Source organism: Dendrobates tinctorius, unplaced genomic scaffold, assembly GCF_039654945.1.
Source record: "Dendrobates tinctorius isolate UK_male_01 unplaced genomic scaffold, ASM3965494v1 ptg000014l, whole genome shotgun sequence".
NCBI classification, from domain to species: domain Eukaryota; kingdom Metazoa; phylum Chordata; class Amphibia; order Anura; family Dendrobatidae; genus Dendrobates; species Dendrobates tinctorius.
Window position 1 is genome coordinate 15,520,042 of NW_027361682.1, and position 17,708 is coordinate 15,537,749.

Genomic DNA, 17,708 nt, shown 5'->3' on the forward strand with positions numbered 1-17,708 from the left:
CACGCATAACATTGTTTGCCCTTTCTCCTACATTAGTTCCCCTTTTCTTCTGCTCAGACTAACATACAAATGCTTGGTTTTGCACTAGGAGATAAGAAAGAGGGAAGTTGTAAGCTCTAGCGCCTCGTATCTTACTTTACAGTCGCCATTTATGGTGCAGGATAATGTCCCATTCACAGAAATTACTGGGGGTATTTCCTACTATGTGAAGAGGACCAATGTGTCAACATCGAGCTACCCAAAACATGACTATAGTGCTGATAATCAGGACTCCTACAGCCCTGTCCCCGGCCGCGGAGCTCATCATAAAAATTAATGGTTAAACCTTTACACGAACTTATGCTTTTTTGATGAATATTGCAATATTAGTATTTTCATTCTATTAATTATTTTCCACCAATTTAAGATATTTCATTGGCTTATATTTTTATATTTAGGAAATGTCATATCAATGTTTTATATACCTTCAATAATACATTCATCATCACAATGACTTCTTCAAAGGCTCTGCCATAATATCTAATTGCTGCAATATATCATGGCCATTAAATCTTTTCTATCCGTTCCTACTAGTGATGAGCGAGTATACTCGTTGCTCGTGTTTTCCCTGAGCTTGCTCGAGTGTCCTCCCAGTATTTTGGCGTGCTCGGAGATTTAGTTTGTGTCGACGGTAGCTGCATGACTTGTGGCTGCTAGACAGCCTGAATACATGTGGAGGTTGCCTGCTTGTTAGGGAATTCCACACATATATTCAGGCTGTCTAGCAGTCACAAATCATGCAGCTGAGGCAACAGAAACTAAATCTCCGCACACGCCAAAATACTCGGAGATCACCCGAGCATGCTCGGGAAAACCCGAGCAACGAGTATACTCGCTCATCACTAGTTCCTACATTTTGTCCTACTTCAACGACCAGTAACTAGAATCTTATGTGTGCTGTGTTTACTAGGTGCCATGGGTTGTTTTTGGGAGAGAAGTGACAGCTCTTCAACTGGGCGGCAGTGTCTTAGGGGTATGTCCATGTGGGACATTTCCAGCGTGCAACTGTTCAGTCGAAAATAGCAGCAAATCAAGTGACAAAATCTGCAAAAATTGTCAATTTTACAGTGAATTTCCTTGTGGAAAGAGTGAAATCTGCATGAAAAATGCACAGCATAAATTGACAATTTACACTAAATCCAATTTTCCCCTAAATCCTTCTTAAAGACTACATAAAAAAAACGCTTCGAAAAATGTCCCCATTCACTTCTATGGAAAATCCACTTAGCTGTTCACATGAGAAGTTTTTGTGTGGCGCCCCTGAGGGTTCAGTCGCCACAGAGGTACTGCACCTCCTCCTGAGGTGTGGTACCCCACCATCCAGGTAAGGTGGGGACACCTGACCACGCTCCAACACCTGCATCCCACACAACATAGTAGTGTAGCAAAGCACCCTTTGGTGGCTCCCTGCTTGGAACACGAAGAGTGCTGGGAGGTGGGTGGAGTTAGTCTGCACCAAAAGGTTGGGAAGAGTTTAGGATTTAGTCAGTCAGTCATTCAATCAGTCAGTAAGGCTGACGGGGTCGGAAGGAGAGAGAAGGTCCCCGGAGAGGGATGGAGGTGGGAAGTGCTGCAGCGGGCCTCAGTGACCTTGGTCTACTGGCACAGGAAAGAGACATAGATGGAAAGCCTGACTCTTTATAAGAAAGATAGATTTGAACGGAACATAAGGAGAAGAGGTGGACTGAGGATTAGGGTTAGAGCAGAACCCTTCCCAAGTTCACAGCGCAAGGCCGGGGTCCAGTCCCCGAGGTTGTATGGATACTAATGGTCCTGCAGCAGACACCGGAGGAATAGAAGTTGTCACCACTTTATTCCCACACAAGACTTGGGGGCACAACAGCAACGTGAGTGAGCCGGGACTTGGTAGTAAGGAGTCCCCGAAGTAGGCTACAGCTGTCTGCCGTACAAGTAGAGTTCATAGGAACATCTGACAGGAGGAACTCCAGTGTAACTCAGTACTGAGAGTACTTCACTATAGGCGCAAAAAGGGAGACGCTCAGAAAAGGCACATATGTTGGCGGAGTGTTGGAACGGAGTACTTCATCTAGCATGGAGGTTGACTGAGCCCCTGACCCGGAGGACACAGCACGGATGCGGGCACCTGTATGCACAACAGACTATGAGTAAAGCTTTGGAACTACATGCCCTAGTGTCCTCCGCTTATTCCTGCGCCAACACCCTCAGCACTGCTACATCTCTGTGCCTGACACTGCACCATCTATGTCTCTCCCCTATCTCTTCACCTACACTGCCCTGGGACTACTGCCCTACCTGTGGAGGGCCACAACATCATTGCTGCACCACACCATCTGTCCCAGAGGATCTGTTTGCAGCGTTGGCTTATCATCTTTATTGCCGAACACCACAGGTGGCGTCATGAATCATTCAATGAACATTCCCGCTATTTACAATGGGCGCCCAGGGCCACGGACCGGGTCATAGCTGCCGTGACAACAACAACCCCCTCGTAGAGATCCGCGGGCCCGGTCCCGAGTACCCCACCAGCCCTGGGAGGGTGACCCATTTGTTTTGGTTTATTGCTATTAAAAAGAGATATCTCTGAAATCATTTTCCTACTAATATGCTGTTAATAACTGCTTTTCGATTAATGGCAGCATTTCTAGCATAAAAATCATTTTTTCTGTCCTTGCTCCATTTGGTGCTACTTCTTATTCATTCTGCTGAAGAAGAGCTCTAGACAGAATCAGTCTCCTTCTCCAACTTGTAGCTGACAGCATAGTCCCTCTTTATGTCTCGTGTATAAGGAGTTTTCAAAGCTACATTGACATGTACTACAGAAGTTCTGCTCCTTCCCTGACAAGCAGGGCAGAAACCTTTTTTTTTGTTGCTACTTCCCATTCATTCTGCTGAAGATGAGATCTAGACAGAATCAGTCTCCTTCTCCCACTGGCAGCTGACAGCACAGTCCCTATTTATTTCCCTTTTATAAGGAGTCTTCATAGCTACAGTATGTTAACATGTACTACAAAGGTAGACAAGCAGGACAGAAAGCCATTTCTATTGGCTACTCAACAGTGAACACGGCAGGGAGGCTCCTGGATTATGCTGCTTATGTTTGTTGAAGTACAAGCTGTAGTTGTTATCATAACCATTTTCAGGTCCATAAGACTTTCTTATTTCTTTTTATTCCATCTTTTTGTGTGGGGGGGATCCTGCGCTTTTGCCATTTAATTTTGTTTTGCAATCATTATATGGGGAAAATACTATGATATTTTATTAGCTCAGACAGTTACATACAGTATGTGGTATGCCATGCATGGAACTTTGTTTTTACTTTTTAGATTTTTTTTTTGGGGTGGGGAAGGGGGTGATTTCAGCTTTTATAAACTGTATGTACATATCTTTATATTTCTTTTTACATTTCTTTAGGCTTTGAACCTGCGATCGCTTGTACAGTACACTGCAATACTACAGTAAAAGCACTGATCTTGTAGGTGTAAAAGCATGGCCATCAGTACACCCCGGACTACCAAGACAATGTCTTTGATACTTGCTTGGTGTCGTTGGGTTCTGACGCCCGCCCTGTAACAGAACATCACTATGTCGTTAATTGAGAGAGGTAGTGAGCATGCGTGACCACCAGCACTCAGCAAATTTAGTAGATGTGACCATTGCTAAGCCACTAGGTCGCACCATACTATATACATAAATGACATAGCCCTTCTCCAGACAATTTTTTTTAGAATTTGTAGCGTTATTTAGATTAACATACTGTTCTTTGCAGGATTAACCCCTTTACGAGTGATAAGGTCATTTCGAGGTACTGCTTAAGAATACGATGATTTGTTAAATCTTTTTCTTTCAGGACATGCCTTAAAATGCAGAACACATCCTGCACCGAGGACAGGATTCAGCATGCGTTGGAGAGGTGTCTGCATGGGCTCAGTGCTATACCTGGATCTTCCTCCTCCACCTGGACAGGTAAGATCTCTGTAAATGGACAGGACAGAATCAGCCATCACAAGATACTACAACGCGTTTCGCCTAGTCTGTTTTCTTGTTCATCTCCGTGGCAAGTCTCTGCTGCTGTCTGTAGTGTTAACTGGTATGGAACATGGAAAGTGATTGTTCAGGATTAGAGGAAAACAAATCTGTGTTTGACCCCCAAAACAGCGACCACAAATCTCTCATCCATGGTCTCTGCATAGCATTGCAGCTCACACATAAGTAAGCACCAGTGAAGAGGGATGCTGAACCTTTTTGGAAATCTAGAAAAAGCCAAAGTTCCAGTTACATTTTTCAGTAACTACATGGTACATATCCAAAAAGTGAACGTCCACCTTTTATTTATTCCCTACTCACCAGGTTACCTCCTTACAATGCGCACTGTCAGTGCGCTCTCTTGCCTGCTTGTCACTTCTCATTAGAGCCAGCAAGGGAGCGCACTGTCACTGTGCACTGAGAATAATATTGCGCAGTAAGAATTGACAACCCACACATGCTCAATGCAGCAGGGACTAGACCAGGCCCTGAAACGGATGTGACTAATGACGCTTTGTTTCAGAGTGAGGTCAGTGACTGCAGCCTCTGCCCCCTGATGACATCTCGTTTGAGTATCCCAACATGCAATGGGGATTCTGAAACAAAGCGTATTCAAAACTGGAATAGGTAAAAAAAATATATTTTAGCAGTTAGATTAGAGATGGAAGGCTAGGGAATAGTGATAAGCGAGTATACTCGTTGCTAGGGATTTCCTGAGCCTGCTGGGGTCATCTCCAAGTATTTTGATGTGCTCGGAGATTTAGTGTTTGTCACCACAGCTGCATGATTTGCGGCTGCTAGACAAGCTGAATACATGTGAGGAATGCCTGTTTGCTAGGAATTCCACACATGTATTCAGGCTGCCTTGCAGCCGTAAATCATGCAGCTGTGATGACAAACACTAAATCTCCGAGCACATCAAAATACTCGGAGATCGAAAATCTGAGCATCGAGTATTCTCGCTCATCACTACTAGGGTCTCTTTAATTAAACCATATTAGAAATACGATGATATTATTAAAATATTTAGAGAGACATTTAGGGTGAAAATCAGTATTAGTTTTGGGCCACCTCTGCCACTTCTAAAAAAATAATATATAATTTCTTACCTGGTGTAAATGCTGCTGTTCTTCTGAATCCGGTGCATCTCTCTGTTCCTGAGCTATGGCCTCCTCTTAGACTGGTTTCACACTAGCGTTTTTTTGTGCAGCGCATCGTATGCGTCCATGCGCATGCGTACCTATGTTTAACATGGGGGGCGCATGGTCTTGCGTTTGCACGCGTTCGTATGCTTTTTCGTGCACATGCGTTTTTCAAGGTGTGCGCCCAGGCGCACCAGACGCAACTTGTTGCTTTTTTGGGTCCGTCAAAAGGCGTAAAAAAACGCATGTGCACGCTTGCGCATAGAATGCGACAAATTAACTCATTACAGTCTATGGGAACGAAGGCATGCGCATGGACATGCGTTCATATGTGTTTTCATGTGCATGCGTTTTTGGCGTTAAAATGTGTAGACACTGGTTTTAATCCCTAGAGAACGAATGCGCATTAGAACCGCAAACGCATGCAAAAACACATGATGCGTTTTTTTGCATGCGCTTCTATTCCGCACGATGCACTGTGCAAAAAAATGCTAATGTGAAATTAGCCTTAAAGGCTGGTTTCACACTTGCGTTTTTTTGCGCTGTTTTTTAGCGCAAAAAAACGCATGTGTTTTTTCCCCCTATCTTTTACATGGGTGCGCATACACATGCGTTTGTACGTGTTTATATGCGCATGCGTTTTTTTGTAGTGTGCGCTCGGGCGCACAAAATGCATCCTGTTGCATTTTTTGTGCGTCCAACTTGCCCCCAAAAAACGCATGCGCACACAATGCGTTTTTTTCCAGCCAAACACCCATTATAGTCTATGGGTGCGCATACGTGCGAATAGTAATGCGCACGTATGCGCAAAAAACGCACCCAAACCCGCAAAAAAATGCACACAAACGCATGATGCGTCTTTTATGTGCGTTTGCACTGCGCACGGTGCGCAGCAAAAAAAAGCGCAAGTGTGAAAGTTGCCTTTTCACACACTAAACTGCAACTTATGATGTTTAAGCGTGCACCTTATAGTCATATCACTCATAGTCACAAACATTGTTACCTTCCAGCGGGGCTTTGTCTTAATTACTGGAGCTTGGAGGAGCTGGTGAATCGTGAGGCTGCCAATCACATTATACTGGCTGAGAAAATCCTGGACAGGACAAGAGAGGTGAGGAATGACCCCATATATCCACTCCTACTAGAGTCAAGCGAATCATACGCAGAGCTTGGTCCAGCGGCCACTGTGAACCACCGTCTAACTTCCGGGGGCCCTTCGTGACAAAATCATTGAGACGTGATGCGTGCATGATGTCACGCCGTGCAAAATAATCAGAAAAGATGCCAAGGACTCTAGCAGGTAGGAGGTTTGCATGACTTCTGTCTAGTGGCCTTGGACCACAGACGTGGATTCTGTGCTGCGGTTCTGTGAATTGATTTGCTCATTTCTATCTCCTACCATAAGCATATCACTTGCCATGGGTTATTCATGGCTGTTCCAATTGTCAGTTCTCCTTAGCACCAGCTAGAGGAGGCAATGAATGGGTTAGATAGACATCAACTAACTTTAAAGACTCTCTTATACGTTAAAATTGGCCAAACCAGACAATGCCAACCATCTAATGTGTATTGTGGTCTCCATAGACATGTTGATGAAGACCGATCCTTGTGTATCACTGGGAAACAAGTGGCTTACTCTGATCTCACCACTAAAAACACATGAATGTTCAGCCGAACTGAGTATGCATGTGCATGAGGTAGGGAGGAGAGATCACTGACAGCTGAAAAAGTGCTGACCGCCATCTGAAATAATATATAACAAGTGGGCTGTGGTCTGACAACTCAATTCTCTGGCCACAGCAAAAAAAAAGGAGTCCAGTACAGGTGTTCTGCCATCGAAAACAAGTAAACTCTACCAAATAATGGCTGAAATCCTTGGGATGACATCGCTGGTCACAGCTTCTGGAAAATATGACGTGAGCATTCTCAATAGCAGATATAATTTTTTTTTAAATCACGTTTTCCTTTTAATTTAGAAAATTTTAATTAAACAACCTCAGAAAGGAAGATGTTTCAACTTGAAGTCCACAAGTCTGAATGGCATTTCACTCATCAGAAACACTCTAAACTTCCTTTGGCATGAAGACACTATGACATAAAAAGTAATTAATTAATATAGCCAATAAAATAGCAGTCACTTACAGATCATTGAAACTTCTAAAATATTTACTCTAGGTACAAACTACTATACTACTGCCCCTATGTCCAAGAATATAACTACTATAATACTGAAGGCTGAGAGCCTTCGGAGTTAGGGGGGCACTCCTTGCATCCTTCTTCAACTCTGTTGTGGCGTCAGTCATCTTCTTTGGTGTGGCGTGCTGGGGTAGTGGCATATCAACCAGGGATAGGAATAGGCTGGGCAAACTGATTAGAAGGGCCAGCTCTGTCCTGGGATGCCCCCCTTGACCCAGTTCAGGAAGTAGGCGACAGGAGGATACTGGCCAAGGTGAGCTACATGGTGCAGAATGATTCCCATCCCATGCATGAGACTGTGACAAAGATGTGCAGTACTGTCAGTGACCGGCTACTTCATCCTAAATGTGAGAGGGAGCGCTATCGAAAGTCCTTCCTTCCTGCTGCAGTTAGGCTGTATAACCAGCACTGTCCAAAACGGAGAACGACCCAAACAGAGAACTGATAGATCCAAAAGTTGTGACAGTCCGGTTACATCTTTTTTTTTCGTATATGTACCTACCTACTGTATCTGTATCTGTACTTGTTCCTGCCTTGCTGCTGTAATGCTCTGAATTTCCCCATGGTGGGACGATTAAAGGATTATCTTATATTATCTTATCTTATCTGCCCCTATGATCAAGAATATAACTACTATAATACTGCCCCTATGTACAAGAATATAACTACTATAATACTGCCCCTATGTACAAGAATATAACTACTATAATACTGTCCCCTATGTACAAGAATATAACTACTATAATACAGCCCCTATGTATAAGAATATAACTACTATAATACTGCCCCTATGTACAAGAATATAACTACTATAATACTGCTCCTATGTACAAAAATATAACTACTATAATACTGCTCCTATGTACAAGAATATAACTACTATAATACTGCTCCTATGTACAAGGATATAACTACTATAATTCTGCCCCTATGTACAAGAATATAACTACTATAATACTGCTCCTATGTACAAAAATATAACTACTATAATACTGCTCCTATGTACAAGAATATAGCTACTATAATACTACCCCTATGTACAAGAATATACACTACCGTTCAAAAGTTTGGGGTCACGCAGACAATTTTGTGTTTTCCATGAAAACTCATACTTTTATTTATCAAATGAGTTGCCAGATTAATTTAAAATCTAGTCCAGACATTGGCAAGGTTCAAAAAAAAGATTTTCACTTGAAATAATAATTTTCTCCTTCAAACTTTGCTTTCATCAAAGAATTACAGCATTGCAGACCTTTGGCATTCTAGCAGTTAATTTGCTGAGGTAATCTGGAGAAATTTCACCCTATGCTTCCAGAAGCCCCTCCCACAAGTTGGTTGGCTTGATGGGCACTTTTTGCGTACCATATGGTCAAGCTGCTCCCACAACAGCTCAATGGGGTTGAGATCTGGTGACTGCGCTGGCCACTCCATTACAGATAGAATACCTGCTGCCTGCTTCTTCCCTAAATAGTTCTTGCATAATTTGGATGTGTGCTTTGGGTCATTGTCCTGTTGTAGGATGAAATTGGCTCCCATCAAGCGCTGTCCACAGAGTATGGCATGGCGTTGCAAAATGGAGTGATAGCCTTCCTTATTCAAAATAATCCCTTTTACCTTGTACAAATCTCCCACTTTACCAGCACCAAAACAACCCCAGATCATCACATTACCTCCACTATGCTTAACAGATGGCGACAGGCACTCTTCCAGCATCTTTTCAGTTGTTCTGCGTCTCACAAATGTTCTTCTGTGTGATCCAAACACCTCAAACTTGGATTCGTCTGTCCATAACACTTTTTTCCAATCTTCCTCTGTCCAATATCTGTGTTCTTTTGCCCATATTAATCTTTCTTTTCCTTTTATTAGCCAGTCTCAGATATGGCTTTTTCTTTGCTACTCTGCCCTGAAGGCCAGCATCCTGGAGTCGCCTCTTCACTGTAGACGTTGACACTTGCATTTTGCATGTACTAATTAATGAAGCTGCCAGTTGAGGACCTGTGAGGCGTCGATTTCTCAAACTACAGACTCTAATGTACTTGTCTTGTTGCTCAGTTGTGCAGCAGGGCCTCCCACTTCTCTTTCTACTCTGGTTAGAGCCTGTTTGTCCTCTCCTCGGAAGGGAGTAGTACATACCGTTGTAGGAAATCTTCAGTTTCTGGGCAATTTCTCGCATGGAATAGCCTTCATTTCTAAGAACAAGAATATACTGTGGAGTTTCACATGAAAGTTCTTTTTTTCTGGCCATTTTGAGAGTTTAATGGAACCAACAAATGTAATGCTCCAGATTCTCAACTAGCTCAAAGGAAGGTCAGGTTTATAGCTTCTCTAATCAGCCAAACTGTTTTCAGCTGTGCTAACATACTAGCACAAGGGTTTTCAAGGGTATTCTAACCATCCATTAGACTTCTTACACAGTTAGCAAACACAAAGTACCATAAGAACACTGGAGTGATGGTTGTTGGAAATGGGTCTCTATACACCTATGAAGATATTGCATTACAAGCCAGACGTTTGCAGATAGAATACTCATTTACCACATTAACAATGTATAGAGTGTATTTCTGAATCATTTAATGTTAGCTTCATTGGAAAAAACTATGTTTTTCTTTCAAAAATAAGGAAATTCCCAAGTGACCCTAAACTTTTGAACGGTAGTGTAACTACTATAATATTGCCCCCTAGGCACAAGAATATAACTACTGTAATACTGCTCCTATGTGCAAGAATATAACTACTAGAATACTGACCCTGTGTGTATGGTAATCTAGCCACTACAATACTGCCCCCTAAAATATAAGTTTACAATAGTATACAATATTTTTTACATAATAAACATAATACACCTGCTTGATCTCTTACAAAGCATGGTAATGTCAGGTGCAATATTTCCCCTGAGGTTGATGGGAACCTACAGTCTATGAATCAAAACATGCTCTACATCTGGTCTGTGAATGGAAGTTGGAGGGGAAGAGACACTGCTTCCTGAGTTTACTCTCTTGTCCAGATCTCGGCTGGTAACAATGAGCCCACAAGACAAACAAGAAGGACTCTGCAGGAAGAAGGTTCTAGTTTCCAAACTTTAAACTCATAACAAACAACATGGAGGTCATTAATCAAGACAGGTGACATGAAGTATCCCCCAGAGCCACCATACGACCTGCACCTAGACAATGGGCCATCGTAGTCACTGTATTTCTTTACTCCATTATGACTGCTTGTTTACACTGATTGTCATTTTTAGCTTCCTTCATGAACTAAATTCACACTGTCCGTATGAAATAGGCATGTCTTTACGGAAACAGGACAGACATGTCCCAGCATTGTATGTATGAAGCATCAATATCCACCGCACACAATATTTTTACCGAAACGTAGAAAGATGCCATGCGAGATGGAAGCACTTCAGTAAGGCGACATTCCCACAATGAATTTTTGGTAATATTTTAAGATGCGTATTTTCAAAAAACTGCAATATGAAAATCACACCTCTAACCAAATTAAAAGGTGAGAAGTTGGCTCAATCTTTGCATTGTGTCTGTGTGTACCAAACTGAGCATGGAGAACGGAAAGAGGAGAAAAGAACTGTCTGAGGAAAAACAATCTCAAGGTTACAAGTCCAGCTCCAGAGATGTTGGCGTTCCTTTGTCCATGGTGCGCAATATAATCAAGAATTTACAACACATTGCACTGTAGATAATCTCCCTGAATGTGGACGGCAGAGAAATTGATGAAAGGTTGCAACTCAGGATAGTCTGAATGGTGGATAAGCTGCCCCTGCAGGCTCAGGGTGGATCAGTGTCAATGCAAACTATCCGTCAACATTTGAATAAAATGAAACGCTGTGGCAGGAGACCCAAGAGGACCCCAGTGCTGACACAGAGACATAAAAAACCTAGACTGCAGTTTGCCAAAATGTACGGGAGTACGCCAAAATCCTTCTGGAAAAGCATCTTGTGGACAGAAGAGACCAAGGTAGAGCCTTTTTGTAAAGCACACCATTCTACTGTTGACTGAAAACTGAAAGAGGCCTACAAAGAAAAGAACACCGTACCTAATAGTCAAATATGGTAGAGATTCAGATATTTTGGGGTTGCTCTGCTGCCTCTGGCACTGGGTGCCACGACTGTGTTCAAGGCATCATGAAATCTGAAGATTACCAACGGATTTGTGGTCGCAATATAGTGCCCAGTGTCAGAAAGCTGGGTTTGCGTCCTAGATCAGGGGACAATGACCCCAAACATAGTTCAAGAAACACCCAGAAATGGAAACAAAGAGCTGGAAAGTTCTGAAGTGGCTAGCAATGAGTCAGAATCTAAATCCCATTGATGTCCTGTGGAGAGATCTTAAAATTGCTGGTGGGAGAAGGCGCCTTCAAATATGAGTAACCTGGAGCAGTTTGCAAAAGAAGAGAAGAGTGGTCCAAAATCCCAGTTTGGAGGTGTAAGAAGCTTGTTGATGGTTATAGGAAGCAATTGATTGCAGTTACTGTATTTATTCCAAAGGGTGTGCAACCAAATATTAAGTTGAGGATGCCAACAATTTTGTCCAGCCCATTTTTGGGGTTTTGAGTTAAATGATGTTGAATTTGCCTTTTTTTTTTTGTTTTTTTTTGTGTTGTTCCAATACACACAAAGGAAATAAATAGGTGTATAACAAAACATGTGTAACTGCAATAATTTTCTGGGAGAAATAATTCATTTTTTTGGAACAATTTCAAGTTTGCCAAAACTTTCGGTCATGACTGTACATATTTGTTATTTTTACTTTTTCTATGTTATTTTTTAAAGTGTTATTTGTATCATTTACAAGTTGTTTTATATTTTATTTGAGTTTATTTTGTAGCAGGAGAGACAATCTGTGTCATCCCTGCATCTCTAAGAAAACAGTGAATCTGTCATGTTTAGAGCCTTAGAATTTCTCAAAAAGAGAACACTATACATACCTGTCTTCTGACATGGATAACAATAGGGATCTGTGAGGGACGAGGGAGACTCCATTTTGGATTTATTAATTCAGACCCCATGGATTATTCAGAGATCTCTCTTCCACAGCAGGGATGTGGCCTCCACCCTTGGGATAAATACAGCGTCAGACTGGAGCACCTTGGGCAGACCAGAGAAAATCATTCTTGGGACCCACTATGTAGCTACATAGAAATAAATACAAGACCACCAACTGTGTGGTAAAACGTGCTAATATCAGGGTATAATATAAGGTTTACATGCATTATGTAGTGGGGGTTGGGATAGAATTATAGAGGGGTAGCCCCCTCATAAAATATAATGTAGCCCCCTCATAGAATATAATGTAGCCTCCCTCATAGAATATAATGTAGACCCGCTCATAAAATAATGTAGCCCCCCTCATAAAATATAATGGAGCCCCCTCTCATAGAATATAATGCAGCACCCCACAAAATATAATGCAACCCCCTCATAAGGTATAATGCAGTCCCCACTATAGAATATAATGTAGCACCCTCATAGAGTATAATGCAGCCCCCCTCATATAGTATAATGCAGCCCCACCACAGAATATAATGCAGCACCCCATAGAGTATACTGTAATGCAGCCCCCCATAGAGTATACTGTAGCCCCCTCATATAGTATGATGTAGCTCCCCCAGAATATAATGTAGTCCCGAGAGAATAATGCAGCCCCACCACAGAGTATAAAGCAGCCCCCCATAGAGTATACTGTAGCCCCCATATAGTATGATATAGTCCCATGAGAATAACGCAGTCGCCCCACAGAATATAATGTAGCCCTCTCATAATGTATAATGCATCCCCTCTCCACCCCCATCATTGTTCTCATCACCACCTCCATCATTGCCTTCTCCCCCACCACCCCTATCATTCTCCCCCACCACCCCCATCACTGCCCATTCCACCACCTCAATCATTACCTCCTCCCCACCACTAACATTGTCCATTTCATCACCTCCATCATTGCTTCCCCACCACCATTTCCCATCACCTCCATCATTGCCTCCCCCCACCACCATCATTGCCCATTTCATCACCTCCATCATTGCCTCCCCCACCACCATCATTGCCCATCACCTCCATCATTGCCTCCCCCCACCACCATCATTGCCCATTTCTTCACCTCCATGATTTCCTGCCCCACCACCATCATTGCCTATCACCTCCATCATTGCCTCCCCCATCATTGCCTATCACCTCCATCATTTCCTCCCCAACCACCATCATTGCCCATCACCTCCATCATTGCCTCCACCACCATCATTGCCCATCACCTCCATCATTGCCTCCCCCACCACCATCATTGCCCATCACCTCCATCATTGCCTCCCCCCAACAATATCATTGTCCTTCCCCACCACCCCTCTCTCTCACACACACACGCACACACAGCACTGCATCACTCTCTTACACTCACACACAAAGCGCTGCACCACATACACACATGCAGGCACACACAGCACAGCTCACCTCCCCGCAGCAGCACATCCCGGCAGCCTCTTCCTCGCCAGCAGCTTTCTGTCTGAGACAGCGCGCTGGATGATGACATCATCCAGCTGGGCTGTCTCAGACAGGAAGCGCCAGGCAGGAATCAGGTGAGGTGGAGGACGGCACTCTCATCTGCAGACTGCAGTGCACACACAGGCAGCTGTGCATAACTCACTGCTTAGAAGCCGGCAGTAGCATTAGGTGATCTGAAAGAGCTGCCGCACGGCTGCACTGTTCGCTGCTAACGGCTATAGAATGGAGTGTGCACCACTTGATGCACACTTTGCAGGGCAGGGGCTAAAGAAGGAGGCATCAGCTGGGGCTGGGGGCGGGGCCCACAGAAGGATTCTCCGGTGCCCCGGTGCCTCAGTCCGACTCTGGATAAGTACACAATTCCCAAAAGAACAGAACTTTACCATATGGCCAGAGAATTAGAGGCCACATGTTAATGAAGGCAAGGAGGAGCAGAGCTGAGACCCCTTGCTGTCTTTTGTGCAAGGCGGCCAGCAAATCCTTAACGTGTGCACATAGCCTTAGTCCCTGTCCTGTGTCCCTCCATTCATTATAAGTACTTGATAGTGTCATAACTAATTTGGGGGTGGGAGTAGGCATTTTCAGGTGTCTAACATCCTTCACCACATCCCAATTCATCACAAGTCACTGATAGCGTCTTCTCCCACCTTTCAATTCAAAATAAAGTGTTCTATGCACCTTTCCCCCTCCTCTCCCATTCACCATTAAATTTTAAGTCCCTGATAGTGTCACAATGAGTTGTAGGATGGGGGAGGACGCTAGCACCCTCTTCCACCACCCAATTAATCTTACATCCATATGTAACGTCCTCCCTCCCCCTGTACATAAGTCCATTATAAGTCCTCCTTACTCACATCCCAGTTCCCCACCCTCTCATTGTCCTCTCTCCCATATCCATCATTGTCTTCTCTCCCACATCCATCATTGTTCTCCAACACCACAGATGTGGCCTTTTCACCAGCCCATCATTTTTCTCCCCAACCACACCTGTCTTCTACCCCACCACCCCATTATTTTTCTCCCCCACCACACCTATGTCCTCACCAAAACCACACCTCAGTATCCTCCGTACCAGCCCCATCATAGTTCTCCCCCACCCTCATCATTATTCTCCCCCACCTTCATCATTGTTTTCCCCCAGCAAAACTCAGAGTCCTCTTCACCAACCCCATCATTGTTCTCTCCCACCCTCATCATTGTTCCCCCCACCCTCATCATTATTTTCCCCCACCACCTCTCAGTGTCCTCTCCCCAGTGCATTGCTTTAAAAAAATAAACAAAAAACAACCACACACCACCACTCTCCTCTTCATCCGTTCCTCAGCAACATCATCATCGCTGGAAGCTTTCTCTCTGACACAGGCGTGCACAGCTTGCTGATGTCATCAAGCCTCGTGAGCCTGCATCAGAAGCGCCAGGCTGGAAGTAGAGGACAGATCCCTGCAGCTCCGCTCCGCTGCCATTTTCTCATGTGGCAAGGGATCAAAGGATCCCTCACAGCCCACCACAGATGAGAGCAACCTGACTACAGGCCTCCCGGAGACTTGGGCTCCAAGAAACATGCCAGATTGCCCTCAGTGTTAGCTGCTATGCAAGGCCCCCCCTGCACATCCTGGCCCCGATGCAGCTACAGTGGCTGCACCGGCAGTATGTCCGCCCCTGTGTGTGTATGTAAGGATTTTTTTACCCTTCCAATGTTTTTTTGCGGCCTGTTTATGCAGGCCTTTTTAGGATTGCCGTTTTTTATGTTTTAAAAAGTTGGCTGAAAAAAAATGTTGTTCCTCCAACACGGTGTACCGCAAAAACAAGCTTCCGTTGTTTTTACGGCACCATTGTTTTAAATAGGGGCCGTGACTGTAAGCCGTGAAAAATATTGAGCAAGCTTGATTTTTTTTTCACGGCCGTAAATACGGCCCTCACGGCATACGGCGCACTGCACTCCGATGAATTTTTGCGGGCCATTTTTGCTGCGCCATAGAAATCTATTCGAAAAGGAGATGAATCCAGCGAGCCAAGTTTGAAGTATATAAAAAATCTTTTTCTTTATTTCAAACGTAGATTAAAAATCTTTATCCATAGCAGCATATTATAAATATAGGCAGAGATAGGAAAAATTACTGCTGTAAAGCGGCGCTTTTCGCATTTATTGTTGGCAAGAGCTCCTGTCATTTATCCGTTGCTGAGAGCCTATACAGTATAGCAGCTTATCCTCCATGACAGAGCTTCACTCTGTAAACCCTGTGGTCACACAGGTTGTGCATTGTTCAATGCGCAGGCTCTCAAGCCTCACCACCGTTATATCCCCTTGCTGTCAGGGTTACCTTATGGCTGTTTCTCACTGCAGACGTTCATTCCCTCCTCTGGGAACTCTCAGGCACGTGCAGCCATTCAACCCAGCATTCACGTGCTGTCAGGAAAGGAGACACATCTCCCAGCGGGACCTTCCACAACGGACAAACCGGGTCCCAGCACTCACCTATGTGACCTACCCTGGCCACCTTATATGGTCCGTAGCCACGCCCACCGGTTCACATGGCTATGACCTCATCACAGGTCCTTGAACCATTCTCACACTCTTTACAACATCGTTCTTAACCACACCCCTGGGTGGATTTGTAGGTAACTATTCCCGCACGACTCACCAGCTACCTGGAGACTTCTCCCGGACACGTTGAAACAGCACCTCAGCATTATCACTGTTGATCAACACGCACATAAGTCTCCATCTCAAGGCTACCCTCCTTGAGATACACAACGGTCATTCAGTACTCTGCCATTCATCCTCTCTCCTAGGACCTCCACACAGCGCCCCCTAGCGGACACAGTGGTCACTACAACACATACCTCCCCCCTCTGTTCAAACCTGTAGGGTTGAACACACAGCATAACCCCAGGATCTCGAGACCGGGCACTCACTACACCTTGCCCCCCAGGTCCAGAGAACCGTCTCCCTCTGTCATACGGCCTCATTCCTACGTTAGGCCTTCCCGGCCCCCAGCGGTCAGAATATCGGCCCTGATCTTTGGCCCTCCAGTCACAGCCTGTCTGCGTCATCAGACACTGTTTGGTCACCACATTCCTCTCCCTGTTTGTTCCGTTCTGGCTCCCCCAGTCAGTACGGTCATAAGTCTTAGTTAAGCCTACTGTCTGGCCTGAGTCTGACTCGTTCAGCGTCTCACAGGAACTACGGTCTCTCAACGTCGTCCTGCCAGTCGAACTACCACTTGCTGACATTCTTCGGCCATCTGCCATGTCAGTTCTTGGAGGAACCGTTCGGGTCCTTACACCTTGGGTTGAAGGCGGCCGCCACCTGGTGTTCCGTATCTCTTTATTGATTCGCCGACGGTCCAGCCTCAACTGCTTAATCTCTTGTAGGTACCCCACTCGATACTCCAATAGCATCTGAAAGTTTCTCAGGCTTTCCACGGAGCCAACCACTATGATGGGAATCCTACCCTCTTCACTGGATATCTGGTCTTCATCATCAGGAGGGATCCTCACCCTCTCCACACCGGAGATATTCACAAGGTCTTGCATTACCTTCCCGAATCTTCCAATGATTCTCCCAATCAGACCTTTGGCAACCGAAACTACATCTTTCGGCAAACCCAGCCGATCCATAGCCTCTCCTGCTAACTCTGGGCATCGAGCAGCTTTCATATTACTCCGCCTGACCAACTGTTTGGCGTGGAGACATTGCAAATGCATCTCTTTCAGGACAGCTACCCGGTTTGCTGTATCTTCCCTGGCCGATATTATCGCCAACTGCCGAGTCTCAGGTGCCCAGTGCACCTTACATGCCTTGACCGCCTCCTTA

General features: G+C 44.6%; 1 protein-coding gene across 1 annotated transcript in view; it reads left to right on the plus strand.

Annotated features, from left to right (window-relative positions):
* Nucleotides 1-17,708, plus strand: part of PIK3R5 (phosphoinositide-3-kinase regulatory subunit 5) — a 142,556-nt gene that overhangs the window by 62,621 nt on the left and 62,227 nt on the right. The window contains exons 3-4 of the mRNA XM_073559671.1: nucleotides 3,869-3,984; nucleotides 6,197-6,297. Of these exons, the coding sequence (XP_073415772.1) occupies nucleotides 3,882-3,984; nucleotides 6,197-6,297 (204 nt within the window). The 5' untranslated portion in view covers nucleotides 3,869-3,881. The remainder of the gene's footprint in view (nucleotides 1-3,868; nucleotides 3,985-6,196; nucleotides 6,298-17,708) is intronic.